Source organism: Cebus imitator, unplaced genomic scaffold (genome assembly GCF_001604975.1).
Source record: "Cebus imitator isolate Cc_AM_T3 unplaced genomic scaffold, Cebus_imitator-1.0 Scaffold112, whole genome shotgun sequence".
NCBI lineage: Eukaryota > Metazoa > Chordata > Mammalia > Primates > Cebidae > Cebus > Cebus imitator.
The window spans coordinates 4644611-4663864 of record NW_016107427.1 but is presented as its reverse complement, the minus strand read 5'-3'; the positions used below and the strand labels follow the sequence as shown (position 1 = coordinate 4663864).

The 19254-nt window shown below is 50.1% G+C and overlaps 1 protein-coding gene across 1 annotated transcript in view; it reads right to left on the bottom strand.

Annotated features, from left to right (window-relative positions):
* Positions 1 to 733: 733 nt before the first annotated feature.
* The window catches only part of C2CD2 (C2 calcium dependent domain containing 2), a 74795-nt gene continuing 56274 nt past the window's right edge, over positions 734 to 19254 (bottom strand). The window contains exons 12-14 of the mRNA XM_037741992.1: positions 16398 to 16525; positions 14212 to 14521; positions 734 to 4756 (exon numbers count right to left, since the gene is read on the bottom strand). Of these exons, the coding sequence (XP_037597920.1) occupies positions 4536 to 4756; positions 14212 to 14521; positions 16398 to 16525 (659 nt within the window). The 3' untranslated portion in view covers positions 734 to 4535. The remainder of the gene's footprint in view (positions 4757 to 14211; positions 14522 to 16397; positions 16526 to 19254) is intronic.

Sequence of the window (19254 nt, the reverse complement as noted above, 5' to 3'; positions counted from 1 at the left end):
AATGGACAACGGCTTCCTAGGATGGAAGAACGCTTCCCCCCACCCAGGTGAAGAGAGCCCCTCAGAAGGTCCTTGTGCACCGCGTGGGGCATGGCTGCCCTTCACAAGGACCACCAGACACGCACCCTTGTGTGGGCTTCGTACTCCTGTTCCACTCCCTCGGCCGGACCTCGGCACTCCATTGGCACTTCCCAGGTGTGTCACCCTCAGGCCACTGCATACCGGGCTCTGCCGCTGGGGGAGCCCAGGACAACGGTCCCTGATGTGCAGCATCCACAATTCACCCTGACCCAAGGGTCACTGGAAACACTTTTTTTTTTTTTTTAAGACAGAGTCTCACTCTGTCTCCCAGGCTGGGGTGCAATGGTTAGATCTCGGCTCACTGCAACCTCCATCTCCCCGCTTCAAGCAATTCTCTTGCCTCAACCTCCCAAGTAGCTGGAATTACAGGCGAGTGCCACCAAACCTGGCTAATTTTTATATTTTAAGTAGAGACGGGGTTTCACCATGTTGGCCAGGCTGGTTTCAAACTCCTGACCTCAGATGATCCACCCACCTCGGCCTCCCAAAGTGCTGGGATTACAGGCGTGAGCCACTGTGCCCAGCCTGCCTCTTCTTTGATGTTAATTGACTGTGATGGTTTGTCACTTGCAGTGACCTGATGAAGGGAACAGTAAGAGAAGACCTGAGGCCTCCAGGACAGAACAGGACTCGGGCAGAACAACCCAGCATGTAGTGTTCCGTATGCACATTTATTTATTTCAAAGATTGTTTGTGTTCCAGCCACATCTTCTCCAAAGGAGCCCACGCAGCCTGTGCACAGGCAAGGTGCAGGGCTGTCTTCGGTGTTTAAAGTGCTACTGAGGAATACAATCATTGTCACGAAAGTTCATCATTGCACTCCAGCGTCAGGCCAAACCTTTCCGCGGACCTGGAAAACCTGCCATTTTCTTCTTTATAAAATGCAGTTTTGACATAACATTGGTAAACAACAAACCAGAAGCCTAAATGATGCGTGGTGCGTTACTGCCCAGCTGCTAGCTGCGGGAACGGGGCAGTGGACTGTGTTTCAAATGTAAACGGTCATGGGCCCAGGGTAACCTGAGTTTGCCCTGCAGGATTCCGCAGGGGCCTTGCCCTGTGCAGGATGCTTTGGTCATCGTGTCTGGGTCAGTTTGGGGCAGTGGGGAGAGGGCCTGGCAGCAGGGTTTATGCCAGTCCGGAGGTCTGTTTCCATCTGACAGAGATAAATGTCCTGATTGCCACCGTCCACCAATTCGTACTCGGAAGTTTCCAGATTAAGAGTCGTGAGACTATTACCCAGGAAACACCAGCCTTTGGTGGCCAGCAGCGTAAATTGATCTTTCCCTCTCTGCTCAAAGAAACTCTGCAACTCTCATCTGTAGATGTGGCCAGTAAAACCCAAGCACAAACCTAAATGGGCACCAATTTGTTACTGAGTGGCCGCTGGCGAGTAGCTGTCATGAGGGATCAGGGCTGGTTTTGAACTGAGACTTGAAACTTGGTTAAAATAAAGTGCTCTATCAAAACTCTCACAGCAGGTTTTCAACTGGAACAAGGAGATGGCTACTTTTGTTATTGCTACAATAACACACACGTGTGTGCAGACGCACACACCACACACACACTTAAAGCTCCATTTCATTTCTCCACAAAGAACAGACACACCTCCTTAAACAAAGCAAACTGGGAAGGGCTGCCAGCTCATTAAAACCAACATGAGCACTCAGTTCCAGGGATGCAGACACAATTAACCTTAGTGTTCACAAGGAATCGCTTTTAAAACCCCACTCAACAAAACATTCACCCAAACACCAAAAACAAAAGCCCGCAAGCCACAGAAGCTTGTAGAAGAGGTGAGGCGATAAAGGTGATTTACACATCAGCATTTTTAGTATTTGGTGGATCATCTTAATTGATCTTTAACCTTCACAACACTTACTTTATCATAAATACCCTACACCGTGGGAAAACAAACCTGTATAAAATAGCTTGGAAAAGAAACATTCACAGTATCAACAGAGCCCGTTTTCTCGAGGTGCTACCCTGAAGCCAGCCTACGTGTTTCCTTGGCGAGTGCTTCAGCAACTTCCTGCTACATTGGTGTTTTCTGTGACTTCAGAAAAGGCCACTGGATGGAGACCACGTGAGCATGGAGACCACGTGAGCGTGTCTATGGGAAGCAGAACCCCAGACCTAGGTATTTGACAGTAAGCAGTGCTCATGGGATTCATCTGGAAATGGGATGGTTAAAAACTTTTTTGAGGGGAGCAAGAAGGCTTAATCTAAAATTCTGGGCCTGGCACAGTGGCTCACGCCTATAATCCCAGCGCTTTTGGAGGCCGAGGCAGGTGGATCACCTGAGGTCAGGAGTTTGAGACCAGCCTAACCGACTTGGAGAAATTCCATCTCTACTAAATATACATAAATTAGCCAGATGTGGTGGCGCAGGCCTGTAATCCCAGCTACTTGGGAGGCTGAGGCGGGAGAATTGCTTAAACCTGGGAGGTTGCAGTGAGCCACCATTGCACTCAAGCCTGGGCAACAGAGTGAAACCCGCCTCCAAAAATTTTTTTTTTTAATAAAAAAAGCTTCTGACATCCTCGCACTTGAATAGAGTGCGCCTGAATTCCAAAATCAAACACAAAGAACAATTAAAAACTTCTCATCAGTGTCTGAAATTCTGACACATAATCACATAATATCCTCTCGGAATTCTGTCTCAGGCTCTTTTTACCATGTGGCCCAGAGCGGTAAAACCTCAAGTAAAACATTCAAGTGAACATCTGTCCCAAAAGATTAGCAGTGGTGCCTGACTCTGGGGACAGAAACTGGGTAGTGTTCATATATTTTGCAACTCCAAGTGCTTTTAAAAAAAAAAAAAAAAATCATTAAAATTGGAATATAATTTTTAAAAACAAAGCAGGTTGTAAAAGTCATTTTAAAGTCAATTGATAATTCCTGGAACACCTAAGAAGTGTGTAATGTGCATCTTAAAGTGAAATTCCTAATCTAGTGTTCTAATCTCTCCCCCTAAAAGAAAAAAATCCTGTAATTTTGGTCTTTATATAGGTTTCTACTCACCAGAGGCTCTGTGACCTCTGAAATATTTAATGTTTAAGGATTAAAGAACGCCTGTGGAAGGAAGCTCTCCCATCTCCATCTCCAGGACAGAAGTCAAGTGTTCATAACAGCCTTTTACATCTCTTTGGAGAAAAGTGAATCACATTAAACTGTCAAAAACACTTCACCCCAGTGATGACTGCTCGTTCACCAGCACGTCTACTGGAAGTGGCACATTCGGAAGGAGCGGACCAAAGTGAAAACTGTGAATGAAGTGAAGTATAAAGGCAGCTGAGGAGGAAAGCGACTGGAACGATACCTAGGGACATTAAAACGGAGTGCCAGGTTCATCACGTTTTCTACCAAAACAACCCCAAACAAGGGCACCCCAAACTGTGTCCAAGAGTACTGCTGACAGCGAAATTCTGAAGTGCTCAGAGAAGGAATTTCCCCAAGTGTGGCCCATTTAAACTTCCATTCCTAAGACTGACACCTGAGACACAAAATAACTTCCTCTACTGCCCTAAAAGGACTTTGTTTTGGCTCCTGGCAGCATTTGGCAAAATCCATGTCTGTGTTTGGTTACTGTGTTCTACGAGCGGTCACGTATGGCTCCCGACTTCATTCGACAGGCCTGCTGTGCTCTTGTTTAGCAAGTATGACAAGCAGGAAAAAAAACCCTGGCTGTCAACTGCTCCACTAGTGTTATTAGAGCTTTTAACACAATAGAGAAAAATGTAAAAACTGTGTGAGAATATATGTATCTTCCACTTGCAAGTAGGCTCAAAGTAAACTTAGAAAAGTGTCCGCATACTGTGCATAGGATATAATGTTCGAGTTCTATGGCTAATATCGAAGGCAGATGTCTTCCTACATGTGCAACTGCATTCCCATTCCTATCATAATTTCTCTATAAAAATCCTGCCTATGTTCCACCTCCCTGTACTCAGGGCCAGCTGCGTGTTTTAGTCCAAGCAGCAGATGAGGACAGGTGACCCACCCATTCCATTCACAGTGACAGCACAGAAGGGCACCTCCTTTTTGTGACATGGTCCAGGCATGGGTCCAAAACAACACTCGTTAGTGTGTAAATAGGTAAACTGAGTCCCTCAAACCTGCCCTCCACAATCCATTTGAGTGTATTATTTCTCTTATAATGTTAATCTCCTTCTAATATTTAGCCCTGACTCTTAGCTTTGAGCACGGCCCAAGCTCTGGAGCTGTCAAGTCTCATTTGGCATCTGGTGGCAAGTTAGGCTTTTTCGCCCTCTTTGGGGAAAGCCTCCTGGCTGGAGACTCAGATTTTGTTTTCCCTTTAAAAGACTAGATGGTTGGAAGAAACCCAGCAAGACAAGCAGGGCATCTGGACACCTGGCGGACACTCGCTGTGTCCTGGTGAGGGTGGTAACATGGGTGCAGGTCTTCTGGCTTGGCGGTGGTGACCTCAGTCCCTACGTGCAGGGCTCCACGGGGGCACCGTTCATGGCGTTCTTGTTTCTGTGCCTGGAGAGCAGCTTCTTGTTCAGGATCTTGGTGATGGTGACCCCTTTCCTCCGGGAATGCTCTGGCTGCTCCAGGAACACAAGGTCATTGTGTGACTGACTCATGCCCGGGTCTTTCTGTTGATGCCGCCGGCGGAAGAACAGCTTAGCACCTTTCCTTAGAATTCCTCCTGGAAGAGGGAAGCACAGGGGCTGGTCAAGTGGGCAGGGGATGAGAGGCTGAATGACTGGTCCAATGGGACAAGGGAAGAAGGAGGCTCGAATGCCTTTAATGAAGGGCTGGTTTATTACTTCAATGTGCTGTCACTACCTGCAGGAGAACAACAACAGGAATGTGGCTTTTAGGAAACTAGAGTTTTCAAGAGGAAATGGAAAGATTATAACCGTAGAAGCAGTGAGCCTGGACTGTCGCTTGGTATCCATTTCCAAGGACGGTATTTATATTCCTAATTTTTCTTTTTTTTTCTTTTTTTTTTTTTGAGACAGAGTCTTGCTGTCACCTAGGCTGGAGTGCAGCGGCGCAATCTTGGCTCACTGCAACCTCCACCTCCCAGGTTCAAGCGATTCTCCCACCTCAGCCTCCCAAGTAGCTGGGATTACAGGTGTCTGCCACCACGCCCAGGTATTTTGGCCTCTATCCCTGATTTTTTATCAGACCAAATGGAGGCAGACAGCTGTTGCCTAGGTTGGGACACCGAGGACACCTGGGTCCCCTCTGTGCCACCCACTTCCCTTCATTAGGAAGGCTGTAAGTGGGAAAGCAGTACCGTGCCCCAGAAAGGATGGTCACACTCATAAAACCCAGCTAAGGACCCTGAGAACAATGGCATTCAGTGTCTTAGGAGTGTTAAATAATATGTGCTCTTCTGGGAATAATGTTTTATTAAAAAGCCACTCCAGATCCTATCATATCTATTAGGTTCTGCCATCTAAAGTTGGTTACTTGGGTATTTTTGGCCTACAAAATCTCAATTTTGTGTGATCCATTCATAGACAGATACAGATATCTATATCCGGTTACTTATCTGGATATAGTTATCTGTCAGGTAGTGGAATATGGAACAGAATAAAATTAGCAGCAGCAGCAACAATAATTTAAACAGCAATGATCCCTTAGAGGTCAAATGCAAGCTAATGTAGAGGGTGCAAGAGCCCACTAATTTGCTTTTTCACAAATGAGCTGAACATCCTGTTAACCGAGGCTGGCAAGGTCGCAGGAGTCAGCATCCGAGGCCAGCCTGTGAAATTCATTACCGCTTGCATGTAGGTGGTAATGACTTTGAAAGAACACAGGTCTGATCATCCTGAAGAGGAGCTTTATACTTAATGTGATAATTTATTCCCTTTGTGATTGGCACATCCAATAAACATTTGAATATCCTTGACATATGCAAACCGCCACCCACGTTGAGAAGGTTAGAGGAGGGGACGAAGAATATCCATTCCCTCTTCTAAATGAAATGCACACCAGCAATGGTGGCACCCGTGGACAGTCGGAGACGCCTGACCTAGACCTGCTGAGGACTCTGTATCATCAAAGCCTACTATGCGGAAAGCAGCGTGTGCCCGAGCCTGGCTTCAAGCATGAACTTCTGTGTCCTATCTGCTCTGCCCAGGTTACAGGACAGAAAATGGGAAGACGAAGAGCCGCAATGGGCTGAATTTAATTTGACCAAGCGGCGATAATTCTTTAAAAACTTTACTCTCTCGATACAACCACTTTTTATGACGTATCATTTGGACACGTTTCACAGTGATCTAGAGTTGGGGGCCTGTGCACAGGGGTTTCAGGGACTGCTGGAAAAGGAATGAAACAAGAGGGTAAGTGGGATAAACATGGAAACGACGTCACTCTTGTCTGCAGGCTTAATGGCTACACCTGTGGGACATCAGTGTCAGTTCCTGGAGTGACTCACATCCCTGAAAAATGCAGCACATCATGAAAAACCACCCGCAGCAGGGCGTGTTCCAACGGCTGAGGAATGACCCCCAACTGGACATGACTTTGGAGTTTGGCCAGTGGGGTTGGTGCAGTGGTGCCGAGGTGGCTCATTGCCTAGTATATGAGAGGCACCTGCTGGGGAAATGCCCTGGGCACAGTGATACGGGCTTCCAGGCAAAGGGACCCCAGCTGTCATGGGGCTCTGAGCCAACCAGGTGACCTGAGTTTGGGGGATGAGGGGGGCCCTCGGTGGCATTTCTGATCTATAAGCACCTGCCTTGAAGCTCTGCTTTAGGTTGATCTTGGAGGCCCTGAAGGGCATATGGACATGGGCTCTCAGGTGGAACAGGGGAGAGGAAGGGGTGGATCCATCAGCTTCACCTGGACTGCTCCAACGTCACCCTCTTCACTTCCCGGGGGAAATGGAGGCCTAGGGGAGGGACCACCAACCCATCCCCAGGGTCAATCGCAGGCCCAAGGACTCAGACCCTCCGGCAGTAAGAGGTTCTCTCCTGGTCCATCTCCAAAGTCCATTTCATAGGCATCCCTGCACTGAATCTGGCCTGGGGTCTGGATCCAGGCCTGAGGTATGAGCAGGGACAATGTCAGGGGCTGGACATTGCTCCCCAACCCCAACCAGATTCATATGTTCTAGTCCTAACCCCCAGTATTCACAGAATGTGACCTTATTTGGAGACGGGGTCTTTGGGAAGTCATGAAGTTAAACGAGATCATTGGAGTGGCCCCGATCCAATATGCCTGCTGTCCTATCAAAAGGGAAAATTCAGAAACAGAGGCAGACACACAGGGGAGGACACTGAAGAGTCACAGGAAGAATGCCATGTGAAGATGAAGGCAGAGTGCAGGGCGATGCTTCTACAAGCCAAGGAGTGCTAGAGGTTGTCAGCAGCCGTCAGGAGCTGGAGAGGCTCAGAAGGGGCCGGCCCTGCCAGCACCACCAGCTCAGACTTCCAGCCTCCAGAACTGGGAGAGAATTGACTCCTGGTGTTGAAAACACCGTTTGTGGTGCTGTGATGTAACCCTGGTGGGGGTGGGGGGGTGACATGCATTGGGCTCAAGGATCCAGGAACCCCCACCAGGTCTTCCTGTTGTCCTTAGAAGCCAGGCAGCCACGTGAAGGAGAGGACAGTGGAGCAGCATCCTCAGCTCCGAGCCCTTGAATCAGCCGGCCTCTACGAACTACAGGTGCGCAGTCCCTTTCTGGAGAATCTGACATGATGGGGGTCCAGGGACACCGAGCATGAGCATTTTTCAAAAGATCCCAGGTCTTTCAAACATGCAGCTGGGGTTACCCACTGCTAGCCCGGGTCCGGCCAAAATGCCACCAGTGATTAGAGCACATGGAGGTCACAGCCAGCAACGCAGGGTGGGCCAGGGCCGGCGACACAGGCCACGTGCCTGCTTTCCTGTGTGGCACTGCTCATGCTTCTTCACGCTTCACTCTGGGGGCCTGCAGGCCCCAGGGCTATGCCGGGAGAAGCTGATGAAGCCCACCCTCAGGCCCCGTGCCACGCCAGAGAAGCATGGTGTGCCCCGGTTAAGAGAGAAGTGAGGTAAGATGAGCAGGGCACGATTGTGCCCGAAAGACTTCCGAACAGGAATACGAGCCTGGCACGGTGACTTATGCCTGGAATCCCAGCACTTCAGCAGGCTGAGGTGTGGAGAATCCCTTGAGCCCAGGAATTGGAGACAAGCCTGGGCAACATAGCAAGACCCCATCTCTAATTTTAAAAAATAAAAAAATTAAAACTTTTTTTTAAAAAAAGAAATAAAATAGGATATGCACATTTTCAAGCAGTTATAACTCATGCAAGTGAAACTGTACTACAAGTGCCTAAAACTGGGAGGGGGAGGCAACTGCCTGAGCAAAAAAAAGATGCTAGACAAGAAAGATCCGCAGGGCATGTTTGTCTGCAACGTCCCTGCTGGCTCCAGTCTGTGTCTGTCCATACCCCGAGGGACCCACTGGTTTTACTGGCAGCTCCCTGCGCCTGCTTCCATGGGCCACACTCCACCCCAAGGGGCTGGTAACAAGATTATTTTCTGTTCTTCCATCTTCACTCACAATCTCCAGAGCACGTCAGCTGTTTTGTTAAATTTATTTTTTCTTTTTTTTGAGACGGAGTCTCGCTGTGTCGCCAGGCTGGAGTGCAGTGGCGCGATTTCGGCTCACTGCAACCTCCACCTCGCAGGCTCAGGCGACTTTTCTGCCTCAGCCTCCAGAGCAGCTGGGACTACAGGCGCACACCACCCACTACACCCGGCTAATTTTTGCATTTTTAGTAGAGACGGGGTTTCATCATATTGGCCAGGCTGGTCTCCAATTCCTGACCTTGTGATCCACCCGCCTCGGCCTCCCAAAGTGCTGGGATTACAGGTGTGAGTCACCCCACCCAGCCTGTTCTGTTAAATTTCATAGTTCAACATCAGTGCCAGAAACCAGATTGTGCTGTATGTGCCCATGTGCAAATCTTCCCGAAATCATTTTTGTGACTTGCACACTTTCTCTAGCCTGATGATTTGCCATGGCTTCTGGGGGATGGCATCAACTTCTACAGAGGATGGTCACGTGGGGGTGGGACTGAGGTCTGCAGTCTGGAGACTGGACCCTCAGTTATGCCCCAGCCGCCTCTGAGGAAGGGGGCCTGGTTCCTACCATTTTTAGGTTGCTTCTGGTCACTGTTTTCCCACCTATGGGATTTTAAAACAGATTCCTTAATTAGCTATTTATGTCTGCTAGACTCCGTAGGGACAGATGGGAAAGCTAAGGTTTGGAGGGGCAGTGGTCTGGGGTCACACGCTGACGGGGGCAGGTGTGTAACACTAGGCTTTCTGGCTCTGAAGTCCATGTTCTCAGGCCCCGCTCTTCCGTGCTGCTCAGGACGTCTGAGAAGTGGCCAGCCAAGTGTCTGGGGAAATGGGCACGTCTGTGGTCCCTGGGGAGGAGCCTACAGAGAGGGTGGATACACCAAAGCCCCTGGGGTCTCACGGAGCAAAGCCCCCTAATCCGGCAAGGACTCAGGCGGGATTCCCAGAACGAGCTGCATCTCCAGAGGCATGCAGGGGCGGGGGAGGAGGGGATCCCAGCCATGCTGACTCACCTCAGGCAACGTGTGACTCATCAGCCATGAAGGACCACCACGCGGACAGAGGTCATTCCATTCCCTTTCTCAATAGCACCTGGAAAGCCTGTCTCAACTTGGAAGCAGACTGTCCACCACTACCTTTGGGGTAAACATTGCAGGAAGAACACGACCCCCGATTTGCCACTGCACACTAAATAGCCGCCCCACAGTGGCTGTGAGGGTCGGAGCCGACACGGGAGCACGCTCCTGTCTCCTGGGCACTGACCCCATATGGAATGTACTTGTCTGCCCACCTCGACGAGCAATGCCTGGAAGGCGTTGCTGTGTCAACCTGGCTGCAGCCCCCAGAGATGCAATAGAACAAGAACTGAGGAGTGGTTGGGAGGGCACTGTGCAGATGTGGGGAACAACTCCACCAGCAGACTTTAAGTAAAGGAGATTATCCTGGAGAATGTGGGTGGGCCTCGTCCAATCAGCTGAAGGCCCTAAGAGCAAACACTGGTTTTCCAGGGAGGAAGAAATTCTGGAGCATCAGCTCTTGCAGGGGTCTCTAGCCTGCCGCCTGCACTGTAGATTTCAGACCTGTCCGCCCCCACAGTCATGTGAGTCAGTTCCTTAAATATGTAACCTATGGCTTCTGCTTCTCTGGAGGACCCTGACTGACCCAGTAACTGATGGGAGGGTATGCTGCACTTGACTTTGAGACTGCAGAACCTGATGCCCTTTGCTGACAGCGAAGTTCACACCACAGGCAAGAACAGCCAGGGCCATGTTGATTTCATGAAGACTGTCTACCTGATTCTGGGCTCCCTTCTCTATGCCAACAGCAAGAAGCAAGATTTGGACCTCACCTACAACCTTCAAGATTCCTCAAGACAATTTGGGGAGAGGTGATGTGAAATTTGAAGCAAGTAACCAAGATTTTAAATGGGGGACAGGGAGAAGAAAAGTCTTTCCCTGGTTCTCACAAGGTTCAAAACACAAATCATAAAAAGGCTGAAGCATAAACAAATACACAAAAGAATTTTAACATAATTAATCTAAATTATAGCTCTAATGTCATAAATATTTCCACATTTATTCCTATTTGTTTCTACTGGGTCTAACAGATATAAATAGCTAATTGAAGCATCTGTCGTAATATTCAGCAGATACGAAAACAATGACCAGAAAAAAAAATTGTCTTTGGCCTCCCAAATACAGCTTCAGATTTCAACTGGACCCACAGATGCTCCATTAATAGACATGACTACTTTTTAGATCTGGAGGAGGACGAAGGGAACCAGCCTCTTCCTGTGGGGCCACAGTGAGGTTGCTTGGTCACGTCAGGTATCAGAGCGAGCGCCCTCACCTGAGAGGTGCTGCACAACCTCGGCCAGAGCACTTTCAGGAGGAGCGCGGGGAACTAGCAACCTAGGAAGGTAAAGGCGGAGAGGGGAGGGAGCGCAAGGCAGGCAGGCCGGCTGGCTACAGGCTGCACTCCTAGGATGGCTACATGTAATTGAAAAAAATAAGACGAAAATAACTTACTGTGCAGGCAATTAATTCTGGTTGGCATAGCGATCCTCTTAAGTTAAGGGGAATGAGCAGGAGATGAAGAGAAGAGGCAGAATTATGCAAGAGCAACATCAGAGTGGACGTGGGCAAGGGTTCCGAGCTGCCTAATCACACGCACACGGGAAGTCACTGTGCGGGACATTTGGTGACCCGTCTAATCACATGCACACGGGAAGTCACTGTGCGGGACATTTGGTGACCCGTCTAATCACACGCACACGGGAAGTCACTGTGCGGGACATTTGGTGACCCGTCTAATCACACGCACACGGGAAGTCACTGTGCGGGACATTTGGTGACCCGTCTAATCACACGCACACGGGAAGTCACTGTGCGGGACATTTGGCAAGGTTTTCTACTGTTCAGTTTGGTTTTTTTTTCCCAAAACCTCCCTTGAAACTTTTGTCCTTACTTGCGGTAATATAATTTACCCTTGTAACCATTTCTAGCTACACGGTTCAGTGGTGCTGAGTATCCACAACAGTGGCCAACTTCATTGATCTTTTTGTAAACTAAAAGTAGATCAGAATTTGGGGACTACATTTCCTGTGTTGGCTGCAGCATCACAATATGTCCATTTCCAACCAGCAGAACCTCCCTGAGAGTTCTAAATACACAGACACTCTCAGAAACCTAATACAAACTCCTCAGGCAGAAGATACAAACAGTTCTTAAACAAACAAACAAACAAACAAACAAACAAACAAAATCTTTAGTTTTTAAAAAAGACACCCTCTATTACCAGTTTTGAGAAATGTTTGGTCAAAAAATGAAAATTATTTGGTACCCATAACACAGAATCTCTCAGGCTGTGACAACATCTCACAGAGATGCTGAGTATGAGTCTCTTAAAAAAACACTGGAAGGAAAAATTTTAAACCGCTGCCAAGTATGTCCTGTTAAAAAACCTTTGGTCAATGCAGTACAGACGCAGGGCCAGATGAACTGCATAGCTGAGCCTCTCTGCTGCCTTCCCAAAAGCCAAGCCTCGGGGAGCTCCGCGCAGGCGGTGCGGGCAGCCAGCCCCAGCTCCCAGCACACCTGCCTAACACCCAGTCCTGAAACAGTTGGGAGGACCCTTCATCCACCTGGCCCGTGAAGGGAGAGGAGCAGGGTGGCTGACACAGCGAGGATGGAAACCCAGCGAAAGGCCTCGCCAGGAGGGAAAGCAGACAGAGGAAGGAGGAAGGGCTGGGTGAAGGAACACAAATCTTGGCATGAGCAGGGTGAGCGAGGCTTGGCATTTCAGAAGGAATGAGGAGGGCAGATGTGGGGCTGGGTGCTGCCAGGACAAGAGGAAATGGGCCACTGAGTCAGGGAAGGGAGAGGAGGAGACATCCCACCCTGCACCCTGTGGGTCCCACCTCGCCCAGCACTCACCATCTCCAAGACAAAGAATAGGCCTCAGGTGTGCAGGTCAGGTGACCAGGTCACCTTTGACATAACCCAAGCCAAGGCCTCTTAACAGGAGCACAGGAGCCTGTCACAGAGGTCAGCGTGCAGCTTATGGCCCCCAAGTGCTCTGTGGATGGGGGCTCAGGCAGAAAGCACCCCAAGGCCAGGCAGTGGGCAAACGGAGGCCAAGGGGTCTGACATCTCACCCAGGAATTTCCTCCTTCTCCCTTTCCTCTCCTGACTTTCCATTTTCCCCACATCTATCCTGACGACACTGGCAAAGAGGGTGGGAGAGGGTGGCCACGGTGTACCATGGCTGAGGGACACAAAGCAAGGACAGGGAGAGAGGGGACGAGGACAGATGCAGAGAGTCTAGCAAACAGCAGGCTGTCAGATTTGGAACCAGGGACATTTGGGACCAGAGCGTCCTGCACTTTGAGGCTGCCTTGTGGGGTGTGTCCTGTGCCGGGCAGGGTGTTGAGTGACATCCCTGGCCTCCATTCACTGGACGCCAGCTACACCCCAGCCTCCCAGTTGTCACAGCTAAAGTGTCTCCAGACACTGCCAATATCCCCTGGAGGAGAAGTGCTGGTTTGAGAACCAGTGGTGTGTGGCATCAAGAACAGAGGGCAAGAGAGGCAGTGACAGCAGCGCTCACCACCGCGCCCCCCAGGAGCCCCTGAGATTTCCCGACAGACGGTCTTAGGACATCCTGAGATTTCTGCTGAGAGGCTTGGAGCCCACACAGGGGCCAGAGCCAGGAGTTAACGCCGAGTGTCACCTGAGCTCATGGCTTGGCTTTGGCGCCTGCTCCGCCCCAGTCCTGTCTTCTGCACTGAGATGTCCTTTTGCCCCCTGAATGGTGGAGTCAGGTGGGCGCAGGCAGCGGACATGTTCTTTCTGATGGAGGACGCGGAGGCCCGGTGAGTCTCACATCTGGAACTGACTCCAAGCTCCTGGACTACATGCCCTTAGCAAATACATTCAGGTTACTTACGCCAAGGTGCTATCTCGGCAAATCTGCACACGCTTAAGGAATGTCTAGTTTTAAAGCCCTGACTCGGGGCGGATGGAAATATTCAGCACTAATGAAAGGCTCACCTCCTCACCACCCACATACTAAGTTAATCGATTCATGATTCCCGGGACTTCTCTCCCTGTAGAGCCTCCTAGAGTCAAGTGGTGAGGTCTGGTTTGTTTTAGGTGCAGGGGAGAGTCAGAGAGGCCCAAAGGAGCAGAGATGCCCAAATCCACAGTGGAAGGTGCCCTGGGCTCTGCCTGGCTTTGCTCTGAGTCTCTGTGGCCCCTTCATAGTGTAGGGCTCCTGGTGACCCCTGGGGAAGCCAGGAGGAGCGAGCCTGGACTGAGGAAGGGGCCTCTAGGCAGGGACACACACTGGCCCCAAATGCAGAGAGGACCCCGACTCTCACACAGAAGGACCTGCAGACACCCCTGTGGGCTCAACCATTCAGCACGGGGCGTTGCTGGCCGGGCAGCGGGTGAGGTTGGGAGGGAGCTTGCAGGGGACAAAGGGAAGGAAAGCAGATGACTTCAGCTTGGAAGCCAGCATGAGCTAGAAGCCACCAAGTGGGGGGCCTGGGGTGGGGGGCTCGGGCACAGGTACCTTTATGCTTTTTGGCGGCACCCGGCTCCGAGACACTCAGGGAGCTCTCTGACAGCTCATCACCGTCTGGGTCCAGCAGGGCTGGGCCGCTCCAGGCCGCGGCCTGGGGCTCCTTCTCCAAGTCCCAGGAGTCTAGCTCGTCCTCCTGGGGATTGGGGTCAGAGGGTGCCTGGGCTGACTCGGCTTCCTCCAGCGGGGCAGAGGCTGTGGCTGCCTCCGGATGGGACGGGGCGTCCTCCCGGTGGGCACTGTCCACGGAGGCTGCATAGTCCTGCATCAGGGCAGCATCATGGTCCTGGGACAGTGAGGTCTGTCAGGGCGATGAGGAAGACAAGGGTTACACGAAAGGAAGGGAGGGTTTCAAAACACCTCCAAACATTCTGACAGCTGGTTTCAAAGTCTCAGAAGACACCGCAGCGGGCCTCAGAGAAGGCGCTCACACATCATGGCCGTTGCTCCCTTACGGCCGGGACCACAGCCCCTGGGCAGCCGGCGGGTGGCCCCCGGGACTCAGAGGTTAACCCTCTTCCTCCCACAGATGGGCTAGTGCTGGGAGCATTTGTGGCATCCGTGGAAACCAGACGTGAGAGAGAGCCCGTCCTTCAAAGTCCACGACAGCACAAAGGAAGTGGCTGGGGGTGTTTCGGGTTTTGTTTTGTTTGTTCCCATGCTCGTTTATGTTACCTGCAAGTCAAAATTCACCAGTGCATCCTTTCAAAAATTATATTTTATGTAAAAATATTTCAGCACTAAATTAACCTCTGAGAGTCGGGCTAGCTTTTCCTAGGAGCGGGGGAAAGTTCGGGAAGGAGGGCACGAAGGCTTCCCGGGGGCCAGTCACACTGTCCGTGGGGTGGGTGGCAGTGGCACAGGTGTTTGCTCAGGGACCACGGTGCTGCTCTGACTTAAGTGCCAGCCTGTCATCTGAGCATCAACAAAAACAATCACCGCAGTGGACTCAGAACATTAAGTACTAGGATCCAGGAGCTCCTCGTGATTTTTAAATACAATCTTAGAAGAGGTATAGGGGAGATGACCACGGGTCTTGTCCTTACGTGCTCATTCACTCACCCAAGACTGAAGAAAACCCAACTACTGGGCCCTGGACTTGCAGAGAGGCCCCTGGAGGTGTGCTCAGGAAGCCCTAAAAACATCACCCACCTGCCTCAGGGACGTGGGGCAAGGCCACCCTCTGGGTGCAATGGCAAGGCTGATGACTCATCTCTGGCACCCCGAGGTCCTGTTCTGGCCCGTCTTCCAGCCACTGAGGAATTCATCCTTCCGCGTGTGCCCTCTGGCCCACCCTCCCACTCTTTTGCCCAAAATTCTTCCTCATCCTCCCTTACTCCAAACCAAAATCTCCCAACCCTCCCTCCAACTGTTCTTTTGGAAATGTCAAAAAAGAGTACGAGCTGGGAGCAGTGGCTCACGCCCATCATCCCAACACTTTGGAAGGCAGAGGTAGATGGATCACTGGAGCCCAGGAGTTCAAGACCAGCCTAGGCAATGTGGTGAAACCCCATCTCCACCCAAAATACAAAAATTAGCCAGTCTCAAAACAAGTTAGCTGGTCTCAAAATAAACAAATACATAGATAAAATTTTTTTAAATTCAAAAAAGTAATAAAACAAGTACGGATCTGTAACATGGCCCTTCACCCGAAGGCTGGCCTCTCTGCAGCCTGGACCACACGCCCGCCGCCACCTGCTGAGCAGACATCACAGAGCGGGAGAAGGGGAAGAAAGGGGGTGTGATGTCCATGCAGGACATTACAGTCTTTGTTTCTTTGATCACAAAAGGAATAAACATTCAGGTCAAAAAAGTAAAAGGCTTTGGAAACACATCACGTGGAAAGTGAAAGTTCCTGTGACTGGGTGGTGAAGAGGGTAGAGTTTCTGCACCAAAGGGGGGTCTTACGTCATATTCCTCTCTTTCTAGAATTATTCTTTAAATGTTTCACCAGCCTCTCAACATGTAAAGCATCCCTGATTACAAACTCTCGAGTCTCCGTGGTGAACAGCATAAACCGTGTAAACACAATACCACACATGACTCCTTTGTTGGGTGAGGAATATAATTTGACATTTGCAAATGGAACTATCTGGACGTTTTAAACTTCCTCAAAGCGGGGAGGAGCAGCAGGTCACTGACAGATGCAAACACCTCCCCAGCCACCACGGTGGTACCTTGGAGATCCCTGATATGATAATAGTGCTTTTCTTCCTTGGCGACTTGAGTTTCAGCTTTGAAGATTCGCTGAGTTGTCGAATGGCAACTTCAGCCACTGGATCCGAACCATTCAACACCAACAATTCTGCCAGAGGGAAGGTAGTGTTAAAGTCATCAGCAAAAATTAAAAACTTCTATGGAAAACGGAAATGGCCGATAAGCAATGGTTAGCAGGCATTTTCTAAAAAGGGCCAAACAGTAATCGTTTAGGCTTTGTAGGTGGTCTCGCAACAACTTCTCAATGCCGCTTTTGTAGAGTGAAACCAGCTAGAGACCACAGGTAAATAAATGAGCATGGCTGGGTTTCAATAAAACTTTATTTACAAAAACAAGTCATGGGCCAGATTTTTCCCATGGGCCACAGTTTGCTGTTTGCTGACCCTTGGTCTACAGCTTGATTCCCTGTGGTTACAAGATACTCACTGAAGTGTCTGCTTAAGATTCACCCATTTTATTTATTTAAGTTATAGCTGAATAGAGTTGATGGAAAACAGCAAAAGCAAGCAAGCAAACAACAACAACAAAATCTAACCCTCTGGAAGATTTTGAACTTTGAAAGGCTAGGTAGTGACTCCTTTTCCCTCCCAAGAGTGGCTAAACACACAGAATAGTAACTAGAGCTAGGAAGGTCCAGTTCATAAAAGCAGCTCATTCCCCAGGTTAATAACAATGCACACCAGCCAACATCAACAGAATGCTTACGGCGACCCAGGTGCTGTTTAGAGAGCTGTGTGCACATCCTCTCATTTACTCCTGCTCCACACCCCACGAGCAGGAACTGCTTTCTGTCCCATTTGACAACTGAGGAGGATGTCCCTCAGCCAGGAGGCCCCACAGCTGAGACCACCAGCAGGTCTCTCTGACTCAGAGCTGATGCTTATAACTTACACTGTCTTGCTCAGGTAAAGTCAAAATGACAAAGCTATTAACGCAGCAGGATGGTAAAAGGAACTTCTCCTGTCACAGTTTGGCCATGGCCTGATGCTTACAGATGCTGTATTTCCAAAGGGAGTCAAGAGAAGACCACAGTGGCCAAGAACCAGTGACAAGTGACCCTGGGAAACAACAGATACTTGGTCTTCCTCCCTGGTTCCTAGCACAGAGAACAAAAAATCTTTTAGAATTCCAGAGCCACTGAGCTGAGGCAATCTTTCCTACTCATCATAAGCCCCTGCGCCCCACCAGAGTGCATGCTCATGAGGATGGGCACTGGATGTCAGAGACTCCAGCCCTGTGGGTAGAAGGTGGAGCTTTCTGCCCTCTCTCACCTGTGGAGAAGGGAAAGGGGCTAGAGATTGAGTTCAATTTACCAACGACCAATACGTGACTCAATCATGCCTACAAATCTACATATAGAAGCACCATAAAACCCCTAAATGGCAGGTTCAGGAGTGTCCAGCTTGTGAATCAACACATGCACGCACCGAGAGAGCAGCAGCTCCATGGACACCAAGCTCCTAAGCTCAGGGCCCTTCCAGACCGCGCCCCGTGCCCTCTTCATCTGGCTGTGCACTGGTGTGATAATGGACCGTAAACCCAAGTCAAGTGTTTCCCTGAGTTCTATGGGCCATTACAGCAAACAGTGGAACCTGCGGAGGGTATCGTGGAAACCCCAATGTGTAGCCAAGTGGGACAAAACTGTGGGAACCTAGGGACCCACTATTTGCGCCTGCCGTCTAAAGTGGGACGGTGGTTTTGTGGGGCTAAGCCTTTAACCTGTGGGATCTCAGCTAACTCCAGGTAGCACCAGGATTGAATTAAATTGTAGGACACCCAGTTGTCTCTGCAGAGAAACAGAAAATTGCCTGCCGTAGAGAATCTACGCATTTGGTGTCCTGAGTGGTGTGAGCAGAGAACGGATTTCCGTTTAGCTACTGACCCACACTGAGAAGAGAGAATTGCTGAAGGAAGAAGTTGGGAGGACTCCTTAGGAGAAAGCTGTGCTGTAGCTCCCAGAGCCGCCAAGGGAGAGGCGTCGGGATTGCGTCCTCCTCATGCCAAGCCCAGTGCTTCTCTTCAGTCCCCCGAGAGCCCGGTCCAGGTGCTACGTGCTGCAGCTACAGCGCCTGGCTGCACCGTGGTGGGTGGGCCTGGGGCTGGCTCTGTGGTCCCAGAACCCACAGTGGGAACATCAGCCCGGGGTTTTTAAGACAGGATCCTGCGGCGTGGGCAGTGGGGGCACTGCCAGTGGAAGAAACTCAGGAAGGGGCATCAGGAGCAGCGGCCAAGGCGTCAGAGGCATTAGCACCACAGCGGCTCCATCTCAAATAAGTGCTGGGCAAAATGAGGCTGGGCCCTCCTGGGCTGCATTCCCAGGAGCTGAGGCGTCCTGACTCACAGAGTGAGCTTGGAGGTCGGCACAAGACACAGGCCACAAGGACCCTGCTGATGAAACGGTGCGGTAAAGCAGCAGGCCGAAACCAGACAAAACCAGCCAAAACCAAGATGGCCACGAAAGTGACCTCTGGCTGTCCTCACTGCTGATGATATGCTAATTATATTTTAATTATACGCTAATTATCATACATTAGCATGCTGAAAGACACTCCCACAAGCACCAGGACAGTTTACAAATGCCATGGCAATGGCAAGAAGTTACCTCACATGGTCTAAAAAGGAGAAGAACGCTCAGTTCTGAGAAATCCCCACCCCTTTGCTAGAAAACTCATTAATAATCCACCCCTTGATTAGCATACGATCAAGAAATCACCATAAAGATAACCAATCCGCAGCCCTCAGGGCTCTCTGCCCACAGAGTAGCCGTCATTTTATTCCTTTACTTTCCTTTTTTTTTTTTTTTTTTTTTTTTTTTTT